Raw genomic sequence first — 23,665 nt, forward strand, 5'->3', positions numbered from 1 at the left:
CACTAGATATTGGTATAATGTCACTGAAACAGATGGACACTAGGCTGACTTCCAACTTGTATCCACAACAATTTCACTAAAGCCAGGTGAATTGTGTTGTGCTTATTTATTACTTAATTATCCCTGTAGGTGTTTGAGGTACTTCACAATAGCTAAAACAGTCCTTGCCCTGAAGAGCATGCAGTCAAATCTAAGATTAGAGATGACAGCACTGCGAGGGGCTGGACCTGGAGGAAGAACAAGGTTCTTGCTCAAATACATACTTCAACATACGTCTGTCTCAAAGTTCAGTTGATTGGTGAAGCACTTTTGTGACTCAAGGTTAGTGTGACTGATGAAGGACAAATATTTCAGATGCTAGTGTTTGTATGTTCCTGAAATACCTGTTGTTGCTGCTGGTTTAAATGGGTATCCTTGTATAGATACTGTAACAGAAACAGATTAGACCTTTAGGGAATCTGATTTAATGTCATGGAATTATGCCGTTTTGTACTAGGTTAATGTTTTGGCTCATTGTGATAGTGCCAAACATGATCTATGGATCAATGGAATGTGTAGGCATTAATGTCCATGAGCATTCCCCAGGAGACACAGCCCTTGTGGTTCCTATGCTGCCTCCGGTTTTCCCCTGCTCTCAACACCATATTCATTGCTACACATCCCTTTTTTTGTTATGCTTAAAGTCCATGACTCTCCATCAGTTTGAAGTAGCTTGAGATCTAGCCCCTGGACTTCAGGATGTGTGACAGATTCAGGGAAAACAGACCTGACTTGAGATACCTGATTGCCATCTTCCCCCATGGCTCCCATTAGAGCTGCACCTAGGCAGGACCTCAGGCAGTGTTCTGGAGCTCTGAATGCAGGCACCAGGCTCTGGAGAGATCTCAGTGTCCCAGATTTATTGCTACTTTCTTCTGCATTTTCTCAAGGTGAGTGTTTCTCTTTCTGCTTTTTCAGGATGCCATGTCCACTTGAAATCTCTTTAGTGCATGCCCTGCGTTCATTATGTAGAAGTACCCATGAAAGCCCCTTCAGCTCTAGCTTATTATGAGTGCAGTACAATTGTATCCTAACTGCCTACTCTACTTATCTACTGCGTTATTCCTGTGAAGGCTAAAGCCCTGCACAGAACAGGTGCTTGGAATGGTATTGGGATTCAATTACTGCACTTTTCCAACCTTACATCTATTGTCTAAACTTGGAGCAGGCGTATTTTTATTCCTTGGCGACACTATATAAAGAGACAACTGGCATTGTGTTTGCTGGCTGACTAGTTGGCAGAGAAGGGGTGGAAGGCACAGCAGCATTATGGTAGGTTTTATTCTTTCCCATGTCTGTCTGTTGATCTCTGTATTTGTTTCTGACACTAACAAGTCAAACAGAGCAGTAATGACCACACTGGACTCCATGAAATCTCATGCTTAGTATGACATCCAGAATGAAGATCTATGTCAAAGAGCAAGCTGTGGACTTCCAAAGACTTTACTGCATGTATTTAACAAACGAGTAAGGTGGGGAGCACAGATGCACTTGCTGAGAGACGAGCTCGTGCCTCTCTTTCCGAGACGAATACAACGGGGCAGCAATGACTGGCACGGATGGTGTAACTAGTGCTGAGGTCTGCTATGGTGTGATGGGGAGTGAGGGAGGAGGAGTGTCTGTGTAACTGTTGCTCTTGAGGCTGTGGGGAGAAATAGGAAGTCCTGCAGAAATTTGTCTCTTGTCTCTGCCCTGCTCACTGCTGGCTTTTAGCTCTGGACTCCAACAGCCCCCTCTGCACCAAAGGTGCGCATGATGTGATTCCAAGGAGCAAAGAAGAACTCCTGCCTAAGGAGCAGTGCGGGCAGATTGGGCTTTATCTTTGTCTTCTGCAAATTCAGAGGAATGACAACAACAGCATTAAAAAAAAAAAGAAAAAAAAGAAAAAAAAAAGCTGGTGATTTTCCTTATTTTTCTCCTTTTTGCAGGTCCTTTTCAGGCTGTCTTAAAGTAATGCTGCCCACTGGCTTCCTGGGGCTATGGAATATTTGATTCTGGAGAACACCGGAGAGGGAATTGTATATGAAAAGCGTTCTCAAAACTTAGTTTGAACCTGATCCCATTTAAGCAGGTGATAAATGGGATCCAAGTGCTGTTCTGAGCAGGATAAAATCACATTCAAAGTAATTTCTCAAATCCACGCACAAAACTAGGTTCCAGTTTCAGTCAGTGCAAGCCCAGTGCCAGTTTCACACTGAGCACACAAGTCACTAACCACGTTCTTCAGCCCTCTTTTAGGAGTGAGCAGTGCCTTGTGCTGTCTGTGCCTCTTCAGCTGGGAATTTACAGCTTTCCCTTTAATCAGCTTCACTGAAGTCGAATCCAGCCCTTTTGTGGGGTGGGGACAAGTGCTGGGGCTCAGGTTTTCTTTTTCCCCTCTTCTTTAAAATGTTATTTACCAGTTTTCTTCCCACCTATTTAGTTCAATGACACACCACAGTGCTTGATGTTTGAAGGTATTTCAGGACATTCTGTGGTGAAACCGCTGAAGTGAGGAGACGTGAAAATACAGTGACAGACTAGTCTGTCTCCTTGCTTCTTGTTCAAGCAATGATTCTCTGTGGTGGTTCTTTTCATTGTGCCTTTTGTTTTGGGGAAATATCTTCTGAGGTACCTTCCTATACAGGGACACATGAAACGGATTTAAAATGGGAAGAAAAAAATAGCCTTAATGAAAGAAAGCTGAAGAATATCTTTACATAAGGAAGCGATCATTTTTTATTAATCAGAGGGAAATGTATATGTAATTATGCTAGATGAACTCTGTGGGGAGGGTTTTTTCTCTCTTTATGATGTCTTAAGGGATTTATAAATATTACAGAGGTTTTATAGCATCATAATATTTCAGATGTGCAGTAAAGCTACTTTCAAAGGATTAGTGCAGACAAAGCAGCATAGTAAAAAATAATTACAAGTCAGGCAGTGCTACTAGGCTCTGACATCCAGGGCTGATGAGAGCGAGAGAGGCAGGGTTCAGGGAGATAATTTCTCTAACAAGAGCAGACCACACAAGCGCTGTGGAATGGAGTTCTGAGAACTGTCTGCAGCTCTCCGTTAATTCCAGGGAATTTCAGTGAAGTGGGGCCTGTGATGTCTCCCCACATGCTCTGTGCTGATGGAGGGAACGGAGGGAAGGAGGAGGCGGAAGGAAGGAGAAGGAAGCCTTTTTCTTATTCCCCAAACATTCCCCTGTTTGTTCAGTTCGAGTGACACCTTGTAGCAAATCCTGTGTGCTGAAAGGAGCTGCACACCCAAAAATAGACTGTGTTCTGATCAAATGTGTTTTCAGCCTGCTTAACTGTCTGGAATGTACCACCTGTACCGAAACAAGTAGTGACCTCAGCGGAGCAGTGCTGATTTCACCCGCTGAACATGTGGTGTGTTTGTGTGTGACCTGCACATGCGGGTGTGTGTACACACGGGTGTGTGAGCACGGGGGGCTCGCTATGTAGAGAGGAACTGTTCACCTGTTTACATGAAGGAGGAAGACATGTATATGTCAGAGAAGAAAATACATTTGGTGGGGGAAGCAGCTGGTGAATTTTGGGTCATAGAGGTTGAGCAGTCTGTGATTGGAGAGGTTATCTGCTGTTCCGAGATGAGTCTGGGGAGATAATGCATTCCCTGTGTGTATCTATCTGAGCAAGAGAAAAAAGGAGACTGGTATTGGGAAGGGATTTTATGTGGGGCAAAGGAGAATGCTTCAGTGTACGGGAGTGTGAAGCAGGGAGGATGCAGTCCAACAGATTCTTGTATCTAGCAGGGATCAAAGGTGTGTGTGTGCCTGTGTGGGAGTGCGGGAGGCTGGGGCTATGTATAAAATGGAGTGAGGATGAGAAGGGAGGAATCTGTTTGTGAGTGCAGAGTAGGTAATAAAAAGGTCTTCTGTTTCTCAGTTCTGATAATGTGGGGTTTTATTTGAATGATCTGAGGCTGTTGCCTGTTTGAAATGCAAATCGTGCCCTTAGAGCACTTTATGTTGCTTACTCCTCTAGACTGTTCCCTCAAAGGCATGCACTTGGGTTGGCCTTACGCTACTCACCTGCCATGAAAAAGACCCAAACCACACTAAAACCCGGTGGCTTGTCCATGGCTGGGATCTTTGGTGCAGATGCAGTGTAAATTATCTCAGCAAAACGAGCTCGTGAGACACTCATCAACAAAAGTCCTGTCCAGTGCTGCACAAATCCCTCGGACGGGCCTGAGATGGAAGTTTTGATTCACAAGCTGGATTCAATGATAACAAAAATTCAAAGACAGGAAAAGTCAGCACTAAGATTCCAGAGTGGATGAAAAACAAGGAAGTAAGAGTAACTCAGAGTTAACGTCATACTGTGGATCACAGTAGGGGACAGAATCTGAGCAAGATGATGGATGATTCTGTCTTTCCTGTAGTCACAGACATAGTTGCAGAGGAAGGAAGTATAAAATGTGAAATAGTGCAATTTAAAGCTGGTAGTATCTTATGTCTAGTTTCCTCTGGGCTGAGTACAGAAGGGTGCAAGACAACAGAATTGGGCTCTTAATAATGTACACTGCTGTTTTGTGTCTGAAGGACTCCCTCTCAGGAGACCTGCTCCTCCATTGATGCCTTCTCTGGTAACACAATAAGTTGCTGAGTGGAGAAGTGTTTCTGCTCATCTTTTAACTCTGGCTGTCAGGAGCATCAAACCGTGTCACCTTTAGTTAGTTAGAGTGTTTTCTGAGTGGTTTCTTTAGGGTTTGATCCAAACAGGGAGCTGACCTCCCCAAACCAAACCAAAAGCATGGCTCCTGGCAGAGCGCTGCCCAGTTTGCCTGACTGCCTGTGCAGACAGTCTTGCTCTGCAGAAAATGCTGAGTAGAGGTTGGTTATTTCATACTTACTGAAGAGGGGAAGCATGCACCTGAGCAGTCAGCGTGGAGTAGTGCCAGTTACAGAGCTGTACCTTTGCTTATCCTGCAGCAACCTGCCTGTTTTACCACACTTTCCCGGGTTGTCAGCAAAATTCATTGAGGGACTGAGATGATAAAGTTCTGCAATAATCCAGTGTCACTTCCTTTGTCTCTCTGGTGTCATGAACCTGCTCTAGCAGCAGCCTTTTATGAATTTACCAGGGTAAATAATGCCTCATGTTCTGAATGAGAACCAAGTATTTTCAGCTCCTTCTTCCTTCCATGCAGAGATATAAACTGATTCCCTGCCCCTTTTTGGTTTAGGTCACCCTGAAATAAGAGATTTCTTCACTCTGATTCACTTGAACATACACTCCCCTCTGCAACATATAAAAGATGAATCCCTATATCCAGAGAGGCAAAGGCAGTGTACGCACATTGTTCCTGCCTGCCTGTGTCACTGCACTGTTCCTGTTCTCTCTGGCTCCCTGATACTGCCCGTGAGGAGCAATAGAAGGAACCTCAGTGAGGGAGACTCAGCTCAAAGCAGACGCCTGCTTCAACAGACTTTTCTTGGGACCAGATTTTAGTGTGGCTCCATTTTTTCATTTAAATCTTCTAAAACAAACCAAGACCAACAACATGAAAAGCCTTTAAAATCGAGGCTAATTGAGAGAGTGCTAACACCAGTAAGACAAATGAGTGATACGCGCAAGCCTGTGGTTTCTCTTCTAAAGTGAAGTGTTGTTTTCTTCACAATGGGGTGATTAATACACTCAGGCAGGAATATTAATAGGCTTGTTCAGTTGTTGCAACATTCTTCCCACTGCTGTGCTATTGAGGCCTCGGAATCCAAGCCCAGGGGACCCTCAGCTCTTCAGTTTCTCATCTGGCACGTTTTGTATGTCAGTCTCAAAGCACATGTTGCAAAGACAGAGCAGCTATCTTCGCAAAGTGCAGCTCGGCACACTTTGTGTTTTACAAAAGGGGAAATCAAGGCAGACAGAAGTGATGTGTCAGTCACCCACTTACTCCTCTGTAGGTCACCTACTGAACCCTTGGCAGTTTAGAAACCATATGGTTGCTCAATTCTGTATTGCTCTTTTCACAGCACCAGTCTTTCAGAAGGATACCTCAGAGTCGGAATCCTGATTCCGGTCACTAAAAAACTGTGTAGTGTTTGGAGTCATCAGAGAGAGCAGCACAGACCTGTTTCTGTTCTCTTAGAGCTGCCTTTTACTTTGACTTACCCACCAGAAAGACAGTGACAATGTGCTGTATTCTGTTCCTGCTCCACCTACTTATTTCTCAGCCTTCCTCTTCATAGTGCCTGCCTCCCACCAGTCATGTAAAATCAAGGTGCAGTTTCTTTCTCTGATTATGAATTTCCCAGCCTTTCAGAGCAGATGAATTATGTTCCCAATACTGGGTATGCAAAAAACAGAGAGACTGATAATCCAAGATGCTCTATATGTTTGATGCTGTAAGACTTAGCTTAAAAGTGGTGATGGAAAGCCATTCCCATCCACCAGCTGCTCCCCTGTGAAATGTGGTGGTGGTCTCAGTTCCATTCCATAAGTGAGCTGATCATAAATAGGATCCACACCCAGAGCTTCAGCAGAAAAACTAAAGATAGATCGAGCAACATGGGAACAGATCTCCTTTATCATCCACGGAGATAACTAACCAGAGAGTAACACTGAACAAGTATTGTGCTAGGATGAATTTCTCCTGGTGCAGTGATGGTGTCTGGACAACTAGTCTTCAATCTTTTTTGCCTTGATAGGACTTCACTAATGTAAAGAAACTTCTGGATGTTTTTAGCTTGCTGGTCTGTTTCTAATAGATACTGAGCCACAACTTTTGGGTTTATCTGATCCTTTCTTGTAGCTATAATCCTTGCTTAAAGCCAAACAGCAGAGAGAACCCATTAAACTGAGGCGTAATGGGAGTATATTGCCAGTGTTTGCCATTTAAAGCTAATAAAACTTGGAGCTGGAGCTCACTGTCCTTCAATGTGGTTCTGGCTTAAAAAGATGCAGACTGTTAACATGGGCAATATTTATCCTGCTGGATATGGCTGCAGGACTTGGTCACAGCAGAGCACCAGAATGGTAAAGGCCATTTTGTCTTCATGAAGACCAGCTACGCAAGCACAGGAGAACCAGTACTACTACCCCTTCTGCAAACAGCAGCCAGCTTTGTGCCCTGTGGTCAGTTCCCCAGACAGTTTGAATACATTCCTCTGGGTAACATCTGCTTTCTTTTTACCTTGAGGAACAAATACATGTAAATACGCAGGATTGCCCTTAATATTTCCATTCGATCTTGAAGAGTTGAAAACCTCCAAGAGGCACCTCACGTTACATGGAAGATTGCCCATTACTGCTCAAAATAACACTTATTTCATGTGTAGGAGGAGAAGGGAATATGTTTATTCCAAAATCAATATTTCTACATTCATTAAACATTCCACTTCTTCACTTTTTTTTCCACGCCGGTGGTGGCATTCTATCCTTAGTTTTATCCTCACTACAAAGACATTTTTCTTCCAATTTCCATTCCTATTTCCAGATTTTAGTGCTTTGCACCAGCTGATGGGAGCTTGACAGGTCTGGAGTGTGGGGATGAGGGTGAGTGTCTACCATAGCCCTCATTTTCAACCGGGGATCTAAACCAGGGTGGCTGAGTGCGGAGATCTGCCTGGCAGATTAAATTGATCAGACAGTGTATACTTCAAACGGAGTCAAGTGGGAATATTTCCTTGGTCTGCTCTGCTCCTCAGGATGTTTGAAATCAGGGTTGAATTTGAACTTTCATGGGCTTTTTTACTTTGATGAAAGGAGACAGTAGAAGTTGCCTTCTGTTTCATGCAGAACAGCCCAGACTAAGCAAGACTAATTTTCCATGACATGAGAACAAGGTGGGACCATGATGATGAAGTTTAAAAGCAAAAATGGTAAAAAAGTAGTCTGTCTGGAAAGGAACTCAAAAGGCGAGGTAGGTCATTATCCTGCCCCGAGTCAGGATAATGCTGTGGTTAAAACATTTCTGTAATCCTTAGGAATCACACATTTTGTTTACTGCAGAACAAGAACTGTATTGTCTTAGGCAAGCTGGTTGGGCCCTTATTCAAAGATATGTAATTCAAAGTCTAGTTCTAACTGACTTTTAGTGAGCATTAGATTCTTAGATATCATTGTAGCTGTTTCCCCAATCTTTCTGTCTCAGTCTTCAGACTACAGAATAGTGATAAAAGCAGTTCAGCCCTTTTATTTAAGATGACTATCTTGAATATTAAAATTATATGGGCTAGTAAGGCAATGTAACATAGTATCATAGGTTAGTGCAAGAATATAGACTATTCTCCAGATGGAGAAGGTTTCTACATAGGAAGAATCTGTTCAGTCAGTGTTGGTCCAGACAGAGCAGACTTCTTAACATTTCTATGTGAGTAGGAAATGATGTAATTCCCCTTTATAGCTCCTGAACTGAGTCTTCATGCAAGGCCTCATTTTGTGCCTGGCTGCCTGTCCCAGCATGGACACTGGGAAGAAGGAATCCCTGCAGCCTTTTACCTGAATTACTTATATTTCTGGAGAAGAGCAGGTTGGGAATTTTAGCTCACACCTCCAAGTGACACTATAAGCTTACAGCACCCCTCTAGCACAGAGCTCTGAGAAGCCACTGCAGAAGGGGCAATAGTCTCCTGCATCAAATGGTCTGGCATAGGTGATTCTATCCAAGGAACAGGCAGTTCCTTGGGGAAACAAGCAGTGGACCAGCTGTGGCATTCGGAGTCACGCTTTGGGTCCCTCACCTTTTTAAGGGCATCACAAGGACGAGCTGTCCTTGTTTATCTGAGCTGTCAGCTTCCAGGCCAGAGCAAGGGAATGACTAAAAGCCTCAGAGATTCATCTGTTAGTAAAGCAGCATTTTTTATGCCACTTTATATATATATATATATATATACATACACACATACACACACACATATATATAGGATTGAATTAAAAAGCTTGTCATAACAAAGCACAATCCTCTTGTATTACTTGACTGTATTTTCCTTCTGTTAAAGATGGAATTTGTTTTCATGGGTGTTTAACAGATAAAGTAATATGTATTTGATCTTTCTATTTGTGCTACAGGCTCCAAAAAAGGCAAAGAAGAAGATAGAAGGTGGTTCCAATGTATTCTCTATGTTTGAACAAACCCAGATCCAGGAGTTCAAAGAGGTTGGTCACTATTCTGCTGTTCTCTATAGTCTCCTGTCATCGCTAATGAATAACATAGGTTTTGTTTGTAATCCTTATTCAGTTCTCCATCTGCTTTAAGAGAACACACAGTTGTTTTCTGAATCATCTCTGTGGTTTTGGCTGGTATATCATTTTCCTTGTGTATTTGTTTGTTCTTTCCTTCATTCTTTCTTTCATTCTTTCTTTCCTTCCGTCTGTCTCTCCCTCACTCTCCTGTCTCAAGCTCCAGACTTATCTGAAAAGCCCCCAAGCCCCTTCCCCAAAATAAAGGAAAATTATCATCTCATCCACTGTAGCCCTGATTTAGGAAAACACTTGAGCACATGTTTAAAGTTAAGTTTAAGTGGTGTTTTAAATAACAATAGTCTTACATTCTCAAATACTATTCTGAATAGAGGTGCCTTATTGAACCAGGGCTTTAATTAGAGAACTGTTCCCCAATAGCAATAGAAAACATTCTTCTGTGCCCTTCTAATAATGTCCACAAACTAGAAAGAAAAATACCAAAAAGCCCTCAGCAGAGTTTCATCATAAAAGCCAATAAAACAAAACAACATGTTGAGATTCACTAAGTAAGAATATTTAAGCTCCCAAAGAATTTGGTATTACCGTGCATCTTTAACCTCTGAGGAGGTAAAATTCTAATAGGCTGGCATAAAAGCTGAAGGATATTAAAGACAGATAATTTGACGAGTTTATGCTCTTTTTCTGGGTGGACATTCAGAATGCCTGTGAGGCCAGCACATTTTGCGTTCGTTTGTCATTTTAGATTATTAATTTTTTCCCCCATTTTTGCTAACTTACACCAACAGAGCAATTTCCAATGTGATAAACAGCTACTGTTTCATTTTGTTCATGTGGCTTTCAACTTGACTTTCCATGAGGATTCCCACCAGTAAAGCTCAGTAGTGAATGAGACTTAATACCCATGCAAAGGACTGTGAATATGGCCCAGGTAAATGAATTGAAACCTGTTCTCCACCGTTAATGGGATTAACTTCTCCCACCTTTACTCTGTATCCTGTGAACCTCCAGTTGTAATTTCTCCAAGGACTACTGCTTGTTGAACTGGTCAGAATGCTATATTGGATCTGCTCCAAGTAAGATATTATCTTAATATCATATGCTGGGAGGATGATGGCAGAATAATGGTAAAAGCATAAGACAGGAGAGTTGTCCAGAGAAAACCAAGACCACGTTGTGTCTAAAACCAGCATAACTGGGACAAGGATTTCTGAAAAGCTGGTTTTGTTTAGAACCTTTTTATCTAAAGATTTCAACCAGAAGAGGTTTCAGCATTGCTGTTACTACGTTAAGTTCACCTATTGCAACACATACCTAACACTTTTCCTGTCTTCTGTGAGCTTGCTGGGCTCTGCTTTGCTCTTTATATTTATTTCTGGTTTGTTTCCAAATTGTGGGGATCACCCCTTAAAGCAAGCCTGCCCCCCAAGAGGAAGGAAAGCAACTCTGAAGAGTTGGGCTTAGGTTTTTATAAGGTGATGGTTTGGCAGGTAAATGAAGGGTTATGAACATGCATGCTGCAAGTAACCACATGGGCAAACAGGAATGTGAGCACTGGGGCTTTGTAAGAAACTGGAGGTGAAACTACATGAAGATATGTTGATATAAAATGGCCACGGAAAGAAGTGCACCCTGTAGAGCAATAGACTTTAAAACTCTGCAAGTTCCTGCTGCAGTGGGCTGGCTGTATTCTCAGGAGAACATTGTCTTTCATACTAATGCTGAAATCAGAATAATTCCTGGTCGTTGTAAAGATACACTCTCATATTGATGTGCATATCAGACAGATAACCAGCTCCAGAGACATGCATGGTTCTACTAATATTCCCCATAGTCCAACCAGGGGGATTTCAGGTCGTTCAAATCTTTCAAAATCAATGAAACATTAAAAGTGTGATGGCAGGGAATAGACAGACATGCAAATAGGTAAATAGATAGCTAGGCAGTTAGCTGGCTTGGTAAATAATGGGTACAGTACATAAGATTTGTGTTGGCTGGAAATGGAGAGATAACTGTGTTTTTTCTATCAACAGTTAAATTTTTCCTGACCAGAAGTATTTAAGGTCAGCACATCAAGGGCAGTCAGAGCACACTGTACAGTCCGAAGGATACAGTTTATTGGAAAGGGAAACAAACTTGGAATAAACAATACAATGAAACCTACATTTCTCTGTACTTTCACAAATCCAGCTATCTCTGTGTGATGGATCATTTTAAGGCCCACAAAGAACTGACTTTAGCTTGATACCAGAGAGGTATCTGCAGTAATTAAATGTTTTACAGGCTCTGATAGCTGCACAAAGGAATGAGGAATGGAAAAGGTACAAAACACACAGAGTAACCACTGACTAAATCCTCCCTAACGAAAGCCTCCCTAATTCAAACTTTTATGGGTTAAGGCCTGAATGGCTGGAGCTGCCAGCATTGGCTTCAGCCCAGCTACACACTGCACTGAGCATTAATTTAGTAAGGAGAACCTTGGGTGGGTTGAATTAAGCCCCTTGCCAAGCTACAGCAATGTGTTGAAAGTGAGGAAAGTGCAATGATGTGGCATGATGTGGATGAAGCAAAGGAAGTTAAACATTCTTTTTTACAGCACAAATATAATCCCCCCTGGACTGGTATGTGGGACTGTAGCATTGTCCGGTGCAACATGGCAATGGCGGTAAATATTCCTTTTTCTTCCAACAGGCTTTTACCATCATGGATCAGAACAGGGATGGCTTTATTGACAAAGCAGACTTGAGAGACACATTTGCTGCACTAGGTAAACTGGTAGTAAGAATTCATTACTTAAAATAAATGCAGTTTAAATTTCAGGCACAGAAGAAAAGTTTGTATTAGAATTACACTGGAAAGTAACGAAATACACAGGAGGCAGAAGGAAAACTGTTCAATTTGATCTTCCTCCTTTATGGTAGTTGCTATTTTACTACCTAGTTCCAGCTGGAAACTCTCCCGAGCAGCCTTTTTCAGCAGCAAAATGAAGGTCTCCCTGGGACTCTCTGCTGGGTGCAGCAGAGCTGTGCAGCTCCAAAAGCACTGATCCCTCCTCTGCAACTATGTCATACAAAGCCCACCCAAGCAGGGGTCCATGCCAGGCATTTCTGATTTGCCTCTGAGTCCAGGCTTCACAGGCTGCACCTTTTTCATCTAGGATCCATGGAATATCTACCGATTAACATTGTTGTCATGGACTAGCTGCCCCTCTGCCCACACAAAAGTAGAAAGACTTCATGTGAGGTTCTGTGCTGTTGGGCTTTTATGTGAGGTGGAATGCGCATGTCGTGAGATTTGGTATTGTCCGTTCCATGCGCATCACAATCCTGATAATATCAAGCAGATTAAAGCAAATCTTCCCAAGGAAAGGAAAAATCAAAATGCTCATGATCCCAAACCTGGAATTGTATCCTTGTTACAACATTTGAGGCTTGAGCAGTGATGTAGGCATTTGGGCTTTTGCCATCTGGATCCTATTAAAAAGAGCTTGATAAGAATCTTTAGAGCTCCCTGGGGTGGAATCAGACACCAGCAGAGACAGTGCAAAGAGCAGAAGCTCCTGAACTCTTTATTGTGACTATGAGGTTTGCAAACTTTGGCTTGTAGCTACTGTTACCCTGAAATATTTATTTCTTAAGGCCAAGTTCTGGTGTCTTTCCTGTTCAGTGAAGTCTTTCAATGCCTGCAAAGTACCGTCACAGCAAATTACCACCAGTTTGAGTAGAGGTGCCAGGGTCTAAGTTCTCATCGATAGGACTGTGCAAGGATGGGGAAGAGACAGGATTGCGCAAGGATGGGGAAGAGACAGGATTGTGCAAGGATGGGGAAGGGACAGGACTGCACAAAGGTAAGGAAAGGATACAGCTACTCAACTCATCCATCTGCCCTCTACTCTCAATATATAGGAGGGCAAAGTCTGAGACCTTGGACTCACTACAGTCACTTTGAACTCTGCTGTATTAATATCAGTGGGGCCTGTGTTTCACCTGAGGTAAAAAAAAAACACCCAAAAATGAAAACCAGTTTATTTGGAAGTGCCCTTTCTTTTGTCCACTGCTGGCCATGTCTGTATTGTTTATCCTTCTTACTCCTTCAGTCACCCTTTGATCTTAGAGCCAGCTCTGCCAATTTGTTTTACACTGGGGTATTCTGGAGTTGTGTTCTACCATGTTATTAGCAAAGTTGCACAGAGCCCTGAGCTCCCCAGTGGGAGGAGATGAATGGGAATCGTTTTTTGAAACACAATTTGTGATTTATTATGAAAAATGATCTCTGCTGCAGGTCGTCTGAATGTCAAGAATGAAGAGCTTGAAGCCATGGTGAAGGAGGCGCCAGGTCCTATTAACTTCACTGTCTTCCTTACTATGTTTGGGGAAAAGCTGAAAGGTAAGTACCTTTGGGGGGTTGGAGAGGTATCTGTCAAAGATCCTCAGCACTGAAATATCTCAGCACCTTGCAAATTGTAATAATGTACCCACAGAACAATGCTTAAAGGCAAGGAGTGATCTCCATTTTTGCAGACAGAGCTGAAGTATGAAAAGGCTATGGGATGGTCCAGAGGACAATTCAAAGGTGTTGATTTCAGCTTACATAAGCTAACATGAAAGTGGTAAGTTGAGATCCAGAAAGTAATGAAATCACAGCAGCCTGGAGCACAGTGCAGATGAGTTACTCACTGTCAGTAGGTTCCTAGGCTGAATTGCTCATGCCATAGTGCTGTCACTCCCAGTGTTAGCTGGTTTAAAAGTATTTTCAGTATTTCTAAAAGAAAAACTTTCTGCACTCCTTTGGCTCAATAGCAAACACGACCTCTGCATCATCCTTGCAGTTACAGGGCATGAAGGAGAGACATGGCCTTCCCTCATTTTCTGTAGGAGTTGTAACCCAGTGGCCCAGCCTTGGTTTCCCTTGAGGTCAACAGTGGTTTTACCATTGGATATTTTGGTGAATAACTCTGAATGGAGGGGAGAAATTGAAATAATTCCAGCAGATTTATGTTGATAAGGGAGAGGGATTATGCCCAGTGCCACAGAATGTATAGGGATCACTGTAGGGAGTTCAGGAAATGTGGGTACTAAATTTGTTGCAGGAGCTAGTAATTTAGTTGTGTCTCTCATACTGTGAATGGCTACAAACTGTAAGAGAGGGAGTGGGAGAGGCCAAGGGAAAACATTTTCCTGTATGCACTAGAGATAAGGGAAAGCCTTGACCTTCCAAGCAAGGTTGGCCTTAGCCAAGCACATTCTAGAAGTTTGATAAAATAATGATCAGAAAAACAGAAAAATCTGATCCCATCTTCAGAAAAACATTCATTGTGTTGCTACTGGACTCTGGCTTTCTATTGCTGAGCACAATTGCAGTGAAGGGCTTTCCACACTTGGAATGGGAAATAGAGAGGTCTGAAAGAAAGAGTTAATGTAGCTAGTTCTGAGAGAAATACGCTATTGCTAAGGAACAAGACATGTCTGGGAAGCATAAGAGGTGATGGCAAAGGCTGTAGACTGACACTGAGGAGGGGATTTTATTACCCAGACAACAAGCTGACTTGATCACAGTGGTACCTCCACCTTTACATTCCAGATGTCAGCTTGCAGAGTAGGTAGCACCTTTTTCTCCATGATCTTCCTTCTGGGATATGTGACTATTTCTTGTGGGGTGCCCCGCTACCCATTCCTCCCTATTTGTGATGCTTATGATCACCCAGAGCATAGAAATGAGCTCTTCCTCCTTTCCCCTCTTCCCTCTTGTCTCCTACGATGGCTGAAGCTGGCAAGGAGTCTGGCCCTGCCAATTGTGTGGCCTAAAAGCAGCGGCAGCACAGGGAGGTGAATGGTAAAGCATACCCCTCTTGTCTGCAGGTTTCCTGTTGGCTACCAGCAGAGGAGGAGGATTTTTTTAATTTCCATTTGGGAAAGGAAAATCACAGCTGTGCTTGTCATGCCCTTCTGGTTGGGTTTGTCATGCAAAGGAAGCAGAGCCAAAAGACTGCACATTCCCAATCAAAACTAATTGGGATGAAGAGCCTTTGTAGTGCAATTAGAAAGGGAGAAAGGGCTAGAGGAAGTGGATATGGCAATTTTGCAACACTCTTTATTAGCTAAGTACCACTCAGAGAATTTGGTGAAAGGTGCTTTCTAAGTAAAATTTGTTGTGCTATAATTGATTTCTGTCATAAAGGGGAAGCTGGGATTTTCAGGACGAGCTTTAGCTTTGTATATTGAGATTATGATGCCAGATGAACAGCTAACAAAACGAGGTTTATGTTAATGCCAACCACATGGAGCTGTTTCTACAGGGAGTCAGAATAATACAATTTGTACAGAAAACAGAGATGCCGCACATCAAAGAAACCACTTTATTTACCAGCTAATCAATAAAGAATGCCTGCTGCATTGCTTCTCTTCAAAGCCAAAGTCCAAGGATATGACAGAGTAGAAAATGTAAAACACAGTAAGAACAAAAAAAATCCCCCCCACAGTGGTGACTACTTTAAATGCAGACCTTTCCTCCGAGCTGGGAGATGCTTCTCCTCATAGGACAATCAAAACACTCATTAAATGCCAATGCTCTTTGTATTGATCATATATTCATTGCAGTTCGAATGCATTGCCCACAATGTGGCAAAAGAATATACATGGCCAGTGCGTGACAAGAAGGAGGCCATCTAGCCACTAGGTTTATTCATTTTTATATCCTCTAAAGTATGACTAATAATCCTTATGAAACCTTTTAAAGAAAGAAAACTAAGGCAGCATCAGGAGTGCCTGCAGTCATTAGAGCAGGGACCTTGACTGGGTTCTGTTCTGCTTCTATCTCTGCCAAACTTCGCTTCATGTTGTTACCATGTTTTAATCACTCTTTCAACATTTCAGCATTCCAAGAAGCTTCATTTGCCCATGGGTCTGTCAATCTGCCTGTAAATTCGGTTTCCTACAGTTATAATGACCTGTATTATATAGACTACCATAATATTTTGAAAGACTGGGGAAGTGGCAGAGTACACAGTGTATCTCTGGTGTGGGTTGAAACTGACAGTGAGCGTACTCACAATCTGAGTGTTACAGAATAGTCAGAAACTGAGCCAAGACTCAGGGACTTTGAGAGCTAGTCCCTGACCCACATTTTTTCCAGTCTAAATAGATGGGACAGATAAAGGATGGAAGAAAAGGAAGACTATTACTATCGTTTTACTGCTGGGAACGGAGGAGCAGGGAAATTAAAGTCATGCCAAAAGTCTGTGGCCCAGCTAAGAGCAAAAGCAAAATCTTGGAGCCATAGTCTAGTGCTTTAAAGCACCCTGTTTCTGTAAGTAACACTAATGAAGGGATCCTTCAGTGGAGCCACGCCACAGAATTTGAGTGCGGATCACCATTTTACACTGATCACCCTGTTTCCATTGCATTCCTTTGCCATTCTGATTTTAGGATGAGCTCCATTTCCTTCAGTGAGGAAAATAACCTCTTCCCTACATAGTGAAGAATAAGTGACATCAAAAAGTGTTTTTACAAGGAATGACCGGTACAAGATTAAAGGAAGCCAGTGAGGGAAACAGTTTGTTATATTTTCATTTCTGAAAGCCACTAATCCTCCGGGTACTGATATTGGAGACCAGTTCCTGGAAGTTTTCTCTCCTGCAGACATAGAATAGATATGAGTTATTATTTTTAAGCTTCTGAGCATTGAACTATTCACCTCTATTGTTTATCTGACATGACAAATGCTGCCGACTTGAGGAACCTTTGTCTTCAAACCTACAACTGCAGGATTTTCCATTTTGCTCTGTTTTCGAGTGAAGGCGATTACTTAGCAAGTATTGAGCAGCTATAGAAACACATCCAGGCTGCTAAATTATATTTCATTAATTTTAGGCACGGACCCAGAAGAAACCATTCTGAATGCTTTTAAGATTTTCGACCCAGAAGGAAAAGGCCACATAAAGGCAGACTAGTAAGTTTATTTCAAATCCTTTTCAAAGAATAATACTACTAATAATAATTGCACAGGTTTAAAGAACAGCTTAAAAGCTATATATTTTGCAGTATTTTAAGAAGCAGAAGAGCTGTCAGGCAGAGAAAACATTTAGCTTTGTAAGCCAGAGTTAAAAGACTGGACTATTGTATGAATGTATTTGTATACCAGAAAGAGATGTTATTGTCTTCAGACCCTGCAAGAGGCAATGGAAATATAATCACATGTAGGCTATTAGATAGCCTTTTTTGAAGGTCTGGATATAAATCAACACATGAGTCTTTGTAGATTAACTCCATATGTAAAATGAAAATGAATGTCTGGTGCCTAACTGAGAGTGCTTGTCTAAAATGGGAAACCTAGTCCCCTTTTAACCAAAGTGATCAATTTAATTAACTCTGGGACATGGTTTTAGTGAGGACATTTTCCTTGTTACATGTTCACCATTGGAGCCTTCTGCTTCTAGACAATAATTTGCTGTAAAATTCCACTAGATATGGTGGGAGCCAAAGCAAATAATACTGGTAATAAGATGGCAATTATTGTCAATATGACTGTATTTTAAATAAGGAGGCAGGACTTAATTTGTATTCACAAACTGTTACACCCCAAAGCCACGTAAAAGGACTTGAAGTGCTAATTGCACAAATGTAAATCCTCATTGCACTCTCAGAGGGTGTAAGGAGACCCTCAGGTAAATGGGATAAATAATACTGAATCAGGGCAGTGGATGAGGAGGTCTGATCCACGGTTCTGGTGAAATGCTTTATATGCCTAGATGTATGTATGTTCTTAAATTCCTTGGTGAATTAGGGGTCTACACTTCTACTGCAGCAGCCATTTCAGGTAGATTTTATAAAGCATAGTATCTATAGGAAATTTACTAGTGAACCATGAGTTACAAAATTGATTTGCACTAATTAATTCTGCTAATGTCACCAGAAGGTAATGTTACCATAAGGTAAATGAAAACTAAACCTTTGACCAGAACCTCGAGGCTTCTATGTTTTTCTATGACATTATCTGCAAGTACCAATGTCTCGTGAAAGTTAGTTGAAAACACAAAATTGACACACAGTGTTTCTTTCCATTACCAATATGCTTTTCTATGAGAGTATCCCAGTGGGTGTGAGAGTCCTATTCTGGTGCACAGTATGTAAAATCAAAGCAAGGAAATGGTCTTTTCACTAAGCTTCCAGTTTAATTAAAACAACTGGATGTAGCAAACAATCCGAAGGAACAGAGGGTTAACAGTTATCCCAGTTGCTTTGGGGTTAACATTATCCAACCAGCTTGGGAAGAACAGTCAGAGAAACACATCAGAAATGACTCAAACAATCAGAATAAAACATAGCCTGTTGCCAAATAGGCCAGATCACACAGTAGTGAAATCACAAGCATGAAATATAACCCTCTGATAATACAAAGCCCATGAAATGTTGTATTTCCCACCACTATCTGTTACAATATACTGCATACAAAATCTGCAGCTTGCCACCCTGTGTCCAGTTCTACATTCCTTGGATGCTGGAAGCCAGTTGGAGTTTGAGGTAAATTAGGAATGCAGGATCACACTCCAAAATGAAGATGAGAGAGAAATACTTTTATTTTTCCTTGATGGAAAAGGTCAACCTTGTCCCTACCCCCACTGCACTGCTAACATTAGACAATTGTTTTAGTTCATCACCACAACAGAGCATAATGTTTACTTATTAGACCCGAGGGTAATGTTGATCATTACAGAACAAACCATTAAATCAATTCCGTGAATGTCTTTGAGGTTTAACTTCTATTCATATGCTTCCAAAATTTAGACATTTGAAGGTTTTGAAATAATTTTTCTGTTGGCTCAAACAGCCATTTCAAATGACAGTTAATGTTAATAAATAATATTTCTCCATATTAAAAAATCCTGGAATGTTTCTCTCTAAAACCAGCCATACTGACCTTTTAATCACAACTTCTTTTTATGTTCATGGAGTTAACATCCTTCTGGGGATTTTTATGTCTCTTCCCTCTGTGTGTTTTCACCTCTAGTCTGGAAATGACTCACTTAGTCCGTCTGATGGAAGCTGGGATGGAGTCTTCTAACCTTTCCAGAAGCTCCAGGAGTTTATAACTTACTACCAAGTTCAATGGCAGACTTTGTTTGTCTGCATCATTATACCACACATCAAATCCTTCCTATAGCATGATGTCAAAATGAGAAAATACTTTAGGTCACATTCTCAGCTGGTGTAACCTGGCACAGCGTTCGGAAAGGTTGCATGATTCAGTCCTAAATGCCATTTGTAGGACAAAGTGAGTCAGGCCAACATCAACTGTGCCTCATCACCATGCAAAAAAAGTGCTCAGATTGGTACCAGATGAAAATGGACCCGGGGAGCTGAGCTGCATCCCGGACCTTTGGAGCTGAGTTTGGCCGAGCTAGAGCACTGCTCATTCCAACTCACCTGTTTTCCTCCGAGCCAGCATTATAGAAAGGGCAAATCCAGTGGAAAACCAAAATGTCCCAGAGATTTCACAGATAATTTAAAAAAACAAAGTATTTGTACTAGTAGAAGGAATTGATGCCAGGCAGGACAAGAGGTGACATTTAGACTCCTATGTCAAGGCAAATGGATACTCTTTTTTGCCCAGAAGACTTTGATTTTTTTCTTTGAGAAGTAAATAGTCTTCTTTGAGAAGCTTCCTTTGAGAAGCAAACAGTCTTCAAAAAAAGAAAACAAGATACACAAAGAAAAGGAGTGTATAATCTGTAGCTTTGGAAACTGTGAATGTTTGTTTCCCTATAAAATAAATAATGGAAAATGTGCATAGATCCTTAACTCAGTCCTTCTTCCTTCTGAGAGTGCCAGAGCCTACTGGGCTGTGCATCAGAAGATTGTAATTAGATATTTGATCTTTTCTTTTCCCCTAAATACTTTAAGCATGTGAACAGAAGACACACAGTGCCCAGATCTCTTTAATTCAGTCCTGTTTGTGATGAAGTTTATTTGTGACTTCTGACAAAATTGCTGTAAGTGCTTCCTTCTATTCACCAAGCTCCTTCCTGTATCACACTTCCTATTTACATTCGCTAATGCTGTTTGCCCCTGTGCACAGATACCCAATAATCAATTCATGCTGATGAGGATGATCTCTCTACTCTTTCACCCACTGATCATTTGAGAATTCCACTTCAGAAATGTGGGCACAAATGGCTGGGGTAACAAAATAGAAAGAGCAATATGAGTGAGAGATGAGAAAAGGCTTTGCTAAATAAAGAGAATGGTAAAGTCATGCAGGGAAAACATATACAATAGCTTAAGCTCTCTCTGTGACTTCAGAGTATTTCCTAAAACTTGAATAGATATTTTCACTCTTGCCCTTATGGTTAAGATCCTTATTCATTACCCAGAAACTCCTTCTTTCAGTTTTCCCTTTCTGTCCTTCCAAATGAGCACTTCACATCAACAAGAAAGAGATTCAGAAGTGTCTATGCCTCTTATGCAAATGTGGACATGTCTTTGTTGTAGCCTTTTACTGGAAAAAATATGTGTGTCAGAGATATGAGGAAGTTCAGTTGTAGCTTTGCCATCAAAACTACACTTTTATCTGTGTGACTTTCTTCACTCGACATCCATGGTGTATGGGAGCTTTTCTGTTTCGCCTGAACATCTGCATCCACAGTAGGTGAATTTTGCTCATATGGAAGCGTTCCTGCACAGGCATGATTTCTATTAGAAACACTTAGTTTCAAATATTCACTTTAAAAAGCAGAAATAAGTATTCACATTCAAAAAAGAAGGGGCTGTTCCAGAAGAGCTATTGCTCTCACTCCCCCACACAAATTCCTCCAAAAAGCAGCCTTTTTTCAAATCTACAAACAAAACCAGATTTCTATACTTGTTTCAGCTCTTGGTTTTGTACAACAGACTGCTCATCTGTTATCACAGCTTTATAGTCTGTTTTACTGATCTAGAAATGATACTGAAAATATGTAAGTACCTTTGGTAGTAAAAAAAGGAGCCACCTCTGCCTCTTCAGTGTGAATGCAAACGCTTTGAGATTGATACAGGAATTCTGCAGGAAGGGGAAATTATCAGTGCAAGTGAAAGGGATGTTTACATGGTATAACTGAGTTCATACTGGTGGATGTTCTAGCACACTGGGCATGTCCTGCCCTCAGGACTGGGTGAAATATAAAGACTTTGTATCTAAAGGGGTGAGGCTAGGAACAGTAATCATTCTCCTTGGCTTTTCTATTCACCTATGAACTTAGGTAAAAAAATTATATGCTCAGCTGATTTTCCACAATGGGTTTGAAAACAGAGGGTAAATCAGCTGAGAGTCTGTCCCCAAAATATTCTCTTTGATACAATTGCATGGGATGCAGATTGTGTGTGGGATAAGCTCCTTGTCACAGTGCCGTAACTCCAGATCAAGACATTGTACCGTGAAATACAACAGGTCTCACGCAGTTTCACGGTCTCCTCTGGGAATGACTGCATGCAAATAAAGGGATTCTCAGATGATGATTCGGAATAGCTGTTGGAGTTCTCTTTCAAGTCCTCTTTCTCATTTCATGCTCTGTTCCTTTCATCCTCAGATTTTACAGAAAATACTCTCTCTTTTGGTTTTGTGAAGTGATTCAAACTTTAAACAGCAAGTGAGAAAACCTACCGGTTTAGGTTAAGATAAGCATAGCAAATTGCTGTATTTCAATTACAGTAATAACCTTAAACAATTTTAAACCTCTATAAAATGTCACAAAAGCAAAATAAGTTGGCAGAGCGAGGCATTGACACTGATGGGTGCCCACAGAACATCTTTTACAATATCATGTAAGGATTAACAGCTCTAATTTATGCGGTCACACAGATTTTCTTTCGGGCAACTGCAGGAGGGATCTTGCCATCTGAGTTGTCATGTGCCATTATCACCCCTTAATCAGGTTATTTTGTTTCATTTGAACAGCATCAAAGAAATGCTTATGACACAGGCAGACCGGTTCAGCCAAGAAGAGGTAAGGACCATCTTCACTCAAATTAGGAATCTATTTTATTCAGCAGTAAGAATTTGCCCCTCTTTAAATGCATGAATTCAGCTGAAATCCAGACTGAGAGAAGGATGATGCCAGCTCTAGCAATTAGGAACAATTCAAAGCATCTTCTCCGAATAACTCCATGGCTAAATCAAAGTCAAACAGATTCTTTGCACTTCCATCCAAGCGTAAGCGTGGCCTATCTCTCGCTGTTCTCTCCTATGGTGAGATGGGCAATGAATTTACTAGAGTTTAAGTGGGTTTGGGTGGGGACTGTGATCTGGTTGGCATTTCTGGGAGAGTTATTTTGTTTGAAATCTGAAATGATTTCTGAAATGAGGTACTGACTTTGTGGTTTTGTGAGACTGAACACGGATTCTGCTGGCTGGGAGGAATTTAGAGGGACTTCATTTTTGGAAGAGGAGGTTGAGTGGAGTTGGTTCGTGGCAAGAACAGTCTGGAGTGTAGAGTCTAGGACATTTCTTGGCCAGGGTGTACCTGGATTTCAGGAGAGCTCTTTTTGACAGGATACTTGTTGGGATTCTGGCAGGACTGTGTTAACTGCTTGTGTCCTAATTCCTATTTCAATTTTACTGAAGCTAAGGAATGGTTTCCCGCGGAGGTTAACGGATCAAGGCAGAAGGGAACTGAACTGGGGTGGAAATGAAAAGCAGTACATGTTGCTGTCCCACAGTCCTATGTTTGTAACACTTATCTCCTGTTTGCTTGGCAGATCAAACAGATGTTTGCTGCTTTCCCTCCAGATGTCTCTGGTAATCTTGACTATAAGAACCTCTGTTATGTTATCACCCATGGTGAGGAGAAAGACTAAGAGGAAAGAGATGAGCTTCTCCTGTGACGATGCACCGAGTTATTTCATAATGCTTTTGTGTGCAAGACAAAGGGCTAAACATTCAGTATGTGAAGCCATGTGGTCATCAGAAGAGAACCAATAAAACAATTGAAATTGGATTAAAGTTATTTAATGCTCCTGTTTTTATAAAAGATGAAAATACCAATTTTGTGAGTTTTTTCCCATCCTTTTTTTTCTGTTAGTGGTTTGAAATGGAATTTTCTTGATGAACTGGTGCTTTTATGATTTATTGACAATGCTAATGTTCACCAGATGGTCCACTGGGCACTGCAGTGTTGCTTAACCTCTTGTCTTTTATACATAAGCTCCATGTATTAATTGAGAAATCCTCTAACTTATTACACCAGGAATAGTATTTAGTAAATAGAATTCTCTTCCATTTCACAGCCCCTAGCAATAGAAATGTAAATAAAAGAATCTTAAGCACTTGTGAATATGCAGCATCCCCTCTCTATCTCAGCGATGTGGCCAGTTTGATAAGCCACTTGACTCATTTGCTTTGGTGCAAAAGAACAGAAACAGTGGGATAGTGGCTATTTTTCTCAGACTATAATTTACCTGGGTGCATTTAGAAACCAGTAGTAACAGATTTCACCCTTCAGA

General features: G+C 41.4%; 1 protein-coding gene across 1 annotated transcript; it reads left to right on the plus strand.

The window, feature by feature from the left end:
• Positions 1 to 1,129: 1,129 nt before the first annotated feature.
• LOC104401860 (myosin regulatory light chain 2B, cardiac muscle isoform) lies at positions 1,130 to 23,446 on the plus strand. Its single transcript, XM_010009571.1, has 7 exons — positions 1,130 to 1,311; positions 9,063 to 9,149; positions 11,886 to 11,961; positions 13,476 to 13,580; positions 17,063 to 17,141; positions 22,122 to 22,170; positions 22,922 to 23,446. The coding sequence occupies exons 1-7, from the start codon at positions 1,309 to 1,311 to the stop codon at positions 23,018 to 23,020; spliced, it is 498 nt and encodes a 165-aa protein (XP_010007873.1). The 5' UTR covers positions 1,130 to 1,308; the 3' UTR covers positions 23,021 to 23,446.
• Positions 23,447 to 23,665: the final 219 nt, after the last annotated feature.

This window comes from Nestor notabilis, unplaced genomic scaffold (assembly GCF_000696875.1).
Source record: "Nestor notabilis isolate BGI_N333 unplaced genomic scaffold, ASM69687v1 scaffold19042, whole genome shotgun sequence".
Taxonomy (NCBI): domain Eukaryota; kingdom Metazoa; phylum Chordata; class Aves; order Psittaciformes; family Psittacidae; genus Nestor; species Nestor notabilis.